Consider the following 6,061-nt stretch of genomic DNA (forward strand, 5'->3'; position numbering starts at 1 on the left):
CGATGGAAGATATAAGGTGCATTTCCCTTTTCAGAAAGAATGAGAGCTAAGATTAATTCCAAAATAATATTTCCAATAAAAGAAAACACAATTGTTATGTGTTTAATTGTTGCGTGTATAAAAAATTGTTGTCTATTTAATATTATTTTCCATTTAATAAGCAAATGGCATTTAGAGTTAAAATTTTCATGTGATATGTCGTCAACTTAATATTATTTTCTGCTAAGTAAGCAAATGGTATTCAAAATTTAAATTTTCACGTGGCATGTTAATTTTTGAAAATGAAAAATTAATTAAGAATTCGCTTGCACTAAGAAAATTTCTTTTAAGTAACTTTAATAGACTGAAGCTGAAATCAAAATGACAAAAATGGTTTAATTATGATTCTTACTAAAATTAAAATCTAATGTATTCAGTGAATAACTCTTAGTTTTCCAGTATATGCCGTCAATATACAGTTTCAGCTACAAACCTCTCCGATACTCTTGTTACATATGAATGACGTTGAAGAGTCATACATAATTAACTTTATTCAAAGACCCAGGAGAACGTTAAAATATTTGATAATCATCTGAAACGAGGTTATCTGATACATTTTTAATAGGGATTTAGTAAACTAATATAGAATCTTGGAATATTTTTTTTGTCTACATTAAATGGGTCCGAAATTAATGTAGACGCTTGGGAAAACCTCCCTGATTAGTTTCTCAACTGCAAACGTGATTTTTATGAGAATCTATATACGGTTGGATATAAATACTGGTGGAAGTCTCATGGTTTGCACAGAAGGCATCGAAGAACAGCAAGAGCAAAGTAAGTAGCTTTCGATTCCATTTCGATTTCTTTATTGATCTGTATGCGTTATCTAGCTCGAGGAAGCCCAAATTCTATGCGAAGGGAAGATCGGATCGTGTTCAGTTTCAAAAAGAGTTTTTAAAGAGTTTATAATTTGTACTCAAGGATGTGTTAAAACAACATGACTTAAAAATTTGCACAAAATTATTTTGCACTTTTTGAAAAATTAGAGTTTTAGAATTGTAATTTTTTTAAAACTTAATAATTGAAAAAACGAGGATAATTTACTAAAAGTTATAATTTAATTTATTGGTATTTTCATAATTTTTCGATGTAAATAGACAATAAAGTAACAAAATGCTATGTAATGAAATTTAAGAAATAATTTTATATTTCGTTTAAATTTTCCGCGAATTATGCAAGTTTTAGAGGATTTAAAAGCATGTTCATTTCTTATGCAAAAAATTGCTACATTGGACTTTTTCTAACTAATAATAATTTTTATAAATCTTTTCATTTCTTTGAACTTTTAACAAATGAATTCTTCAGTGTATTGATGGATTTTAGTGCTATGAAACATACAATTATTTTAAAGAAATTTATGTACAACCTAATTCAGTTTGCTTTCTTTATCACAATTTTTTAAATAAGAACACTCTATTGCGCTGAACATGAATGCGAGTTCCTTTTAAATGTGTAGACACTTTGGAATAGAAAACTACTGGCAGTATTAAATTTCAAATAAATTAGGGATTTCCTGTTATTCATTGTTTTTTCTTTTCTATCTTGTTGGATTTTTAAAAGAAGAAGATCATTATGATCAATGTATTTAAAATCGTTTTATCGAAAATGTGACTTAAGAATTTTCAACCGAACTACATGCATACAGTGTAATTCATAATAACACTTCAATAATTTTCTGATAGCAAATGCTTTTAAATCGAAGACATTTTTTGGATAGGAGCATACACTTTCAAAATACACCATACTAAAAGACCGGTTCATTGTGAATAGGAAATTAGTACACCCATACATGTTGAATATCTGCAGAAATATTGCTTGGCAGTGCAATCTCCAAGGTCTCCTCCTAATAGCAAGACTTAATGAGAGATCATCAAGTTTCCATTGTTAATATGAATACCATAAAATTTCTTTCGTTAATTGTTGCTCTGGACTGTTTTTCTTTTTTACCCTTGATTTTTAAATGTTAAAAATAACACAGGTTTGCTAAATGATCACACCATATATAGAAAAATATTTCATGAGTGAAAAAAAAGAGAAATAAGTTTTTATTTACAGACTTTCACTTCACCGTCAAACCAAAATCTTTAGCCGCAATGCATTGCACTAACTATCGTAAGTTCCCATGTTACATTTACTTAATACGGTTTTCTTGATATTCCTACACATTTTTACAAAATTGTTCTAACTTGTCTCTGTTTATATATATATTTCCTTCATACTGTTTGAATATTTCACTTCATAAGTTCACTGACGATAAGTTAATAAGCATGTGTTTTCCATCATTTCATCATTCACATCAATTATGATTACATAATGTGTAAATTTGGGATGATTAATGTTGTTTTAGGAAGATGAATCCCATCGTCATCTTGACCGTCCTATTGGTAGCAACTGGTACAAATGCACAGGAGGATTCCAAGCGGAGTTTCTCGGATCTCGGCTGTATGGGCGTCTATGACAAAGCCAAGTTTGCTAGGTTAGACAGAGTGTGCGAAGAGTGTTACCAACTCTTCAGGGAATCAGACGTTCTCACTTCATGCAGGTGAATGTCCAATTTATTGATTCACAAATATCGATGAATATGCGAAGAGAAACAATAATGGAACTGATCAGAATTGGTAATTAATACTAAAGTATAACAATGTAAAGTATGCATAAATAATTTGGGGCTACGTTGACCTGGTGGTAAGGCCTCAGCTCGTGAGCCGTAAGGTTTCAAGTTCGAGACCTGATTCCACCGAAGAACCGTCGTGTAAGAGGTCTGTTGCACATTAAATACATCAGTACCAATCGTCCTCCCGCTGGTGTGGCGTGGTGTGAAGAGGGGATGCCAGCTCAGGTATCGTCCTCGTCATCTGACCGTGGTTCAAAATTACGAGGTCTGTCGTAAAATAGCCCTAATGTTACTTTATAACTGGACGTTAATATAACTAAACTAAACTAATCTAAAAAGTATAAACAATTTGTTGTAGATAGTAACCAAGCAAAGCAGGAACTCTAGTTTGAAATCATTTTCAGGATTTATCAAGATTTTGTTTTTCTTATATACAGCCGACCACTCCTCCCCCATTGAACGAAGTAGTATAGACAAGATTTGTTTGTAATCGACTGCTATCTTTATCATAATCCATCCATATAATTCGCCAATTCGCCGAATGGCATCCTCCATAAAATAGCCAATAGCTAACTTTCCTTTTCATCCTATTCCTATCATTTTGTTTAACAAGGGGCAGGCCACCACTTTAAGAAAATCTAAAAATTCACTATATCCCTCCAAATATGCGTTCCACTACAAGAGAAAGGCAAACACTTTTAAACTTTTAAATAGCTGGCAAAAACTGCCAATTTTCAACATCATATCATACAGTGTTTTAACATTTTCTGGCACCATTAGTATTGTGCTTAAATCATTATTTTCAACTTTTAAATTCTTTATTAGTTCCTATACTTTTATGCGTTTCTTTAAATATAAACAGCTTTAATTCCTGTACATATGCAATTATTTTCCCGCATTCTTCCAAATCTTTGGAAATATACTAAAAATCTCCCATATCCTGATATTATTTGGATGGTATTTTCTTATATTTATTTCTGGGTAACGAATGAAGTCAGAAGTTCTCTTCCTTGTTTGGACCTTTTCCATCTGTCAAACCATTGTTGCTTTATTTCTTCTAATAATTTGCCAAAAAGATCTATTAGGTGGGAAAATAAGGCGAAAGAACAAAAGGTGGGTTTAAAGCATTAATTTGCTTACTGTGTTTATGCAGAACATATTAAAATGATTGCTACAATTACCAACAATTAAAGCTATTGAATGATTAATGATACAAAAGTAAAATTTGCAGAGAAAGGAGTACAAAGTTTGGTTCGTTGAGGAGCAAAGGTCACAGTAAATCGCAATGCAACATGCACTGTGTGATCATTAGTAAAATGTAGCAATTCTTAGTTAGAAAGAAACATTTGCAGTGGAGTATAAGATATTTCTTTCTGTTATAACATTTTAGTTCATCACTGGCGTGGTCAATATAACCTAATATTTTACACATTATTATATAATATTGCTGAATTTTATACAATATTATTCAATATTATATGGTGCTGTAAATATTCTAAGAAGCCACACAATATTCTACGTCAAGGTTGTTAAAACTGCATAGAATTTTGCTCACAACAAATGACTTTGCGAATTGGTAAATAACTTGAAAAGGACGACGCTTTTGGCATTATTTTGAAAAAAAAAACATGATGTATTTTAAAAATATCCAATGTTTTTCGATATGTTCAATATCGTACACATAATAATGAATTATTTTATTTTGATATATAATTTAGAATAGAGATTTCGATTTAAATTGTGGAAACATCTATTACAAGCCCCACTGGTTACAACAGTTTTCCTTTTACTAACAATATTATGTACAGGAAAGAAAGAAATTTAAATGAGATTTAGCATTTTTGTATGATAACATTTTAGATTTGATTCGTTCTATCTCTAGTTGATTTTTAAAATCTTCTCATAAATACATATAAGATATAATTGTGCGCAAAAATAATTATATACGTACATCATACATTATATAAAATCTGTTTTTATGTATATGATTTTTTTTAAATATATTTTTACTTAAAAGATATACTATACAAAAACGTATCTCACTGGACATAAATTAATTAATTAAAACAATCAAATCCCGTAATTAAAGCAATAAAATCCATTAATTTAAGCAATCTAAAGCATTATAATAAAATAAATTTAAAAATACTTTGAAATTTGTTAAATTTATAGAAAATATTTTCACGGAAATGAAATGGATATCATTGAAAGAATTATTTTTGAAATTTTAAATTGTTGTATCATTTTTTTTGTGTAATCATATGTTCTGAAATTATAGTTAAAAAAATTAAAATTTCAATTAATTTCTAATTAAAATTTTGGAAAGCCCTTTTGTTAATTGGCATTTACTACCCAAGAAGGCATTTTGGGCTAAATATGATTGATCGAGATCCAAAGACCTTATAGACTGTCTAGACCTTATAGACTGTCTAGACCTTATAGACTGTCTAGACCTTATAGACTGTTTTTTTCGTTATGCACGTCGAATCACACACATTGCTAATCGCAAGTAATACATCTCTTATAAACGTTATCATGCCAATATTTAAATATATATTTTATATGTGTTTCAAGACTTTTAACATCTTTGCCATTTTCAGATCCAACTGCTTCAAAAATGAATATTTTGCGGGATGTGTCGACGAATTATTGCTGCGAAAGGATCAGCAGAGATTGGACAACATGGTTGACTTACTTTACGGTAAAAGAAGATGAAAGGAAATGCATTAGAAGAATTGGTTACATGTAATGAATCAGCTTCGCTTGTATTTTATAAAATAAGTTAATAAAAGGCTTGCAACTTTCAGCAGTAGAATCATTATTCCTTAGTGTTATTGCTATTAAGAAATATTTCTGACATAATAGGTTTGGGAATAAGATCCAGAATTCCCAGTTGACTTTTGAATCTAATTTTACAATGAAAAGAACGCATAGATTTCAGTAATTTATTAGGAATGTATAGGCCTATAATAAATGAGAAAAATATAAATTAATTGAAGTTCTCAAGATTAGAAGTGCAGCAAGCAAAATTTAAACTATATAAATTCAAAATAAGATAATTGATGAAAAGATAATTAAAAACTAAATGTTTAAATTTCAGACAGATTTTTACGATTTCAGATATTAGATAAAATAGTTTGTAAGAATTTTATTTGCTTTCAATATATTTTGATTTCTACTATGTATATAGTATGTACGCATGTATTGATTTCTGCTATCTATGCATAAGATGTACACTCTATGCAATATAATGGTAATCTAACAATTTTTTACTCTTAAATCAATTATTTAAATAGCAGTATTAGACAAAAGTATATCTTTCAAACATGCTCGTACTTTTAGAATACAGCTTTATATTTTATTACACTGAAAATGATATTTCGAAATTAATGATAATTTATTTGAATG

The 6,061-nt window shown here is 29.4% G+C and overlaps 1 protein-coding gene across 1 annotated transcript; it reads left to right on the forward strand.

Annotated features, from left to right (window-relative positions):
• The first annotated feature begins 749 nt into the window (after positions 1 to 749).
• Positions 750 to 5,457, forward strand: LOC129971533 (ion transport peptide-like). The gene is made up of 3 exons (XM_056085403.1): positions 750 to 813; positions 2,387 to 2,581; positions 5,254 to 5,457. The coding sequence occupies exons 2-3, from the start codon at positions 2,391 to 2,393 to the stop codon at positions 5,366 to 5,368; spliced, it is 306 nt and encodes a 101-aa protein (XP_055941378.1). The 5' UTR covers positions 750 to 813; positions 2,387 to 2,390; the 3' UTR covers positions 5,369 to 5,457.
• Positions 5,458 to 6,061: the final 604 nt, after the last annotated feature.

The sequence above is a fragment of the Argiope bruennichi genome, chromosome 1, assembly GCF_947563725.1.
Source record: "Argiope bruennichi chromosome 1, qqArgBrue1.1, whole genome shotgun sequence".
Lineage (NCBI taxonomy): Eukaryota > Metazoa > Arthropoda > Arachnida > Araneae > Araneidae > Argiope > Argiope bruennichi.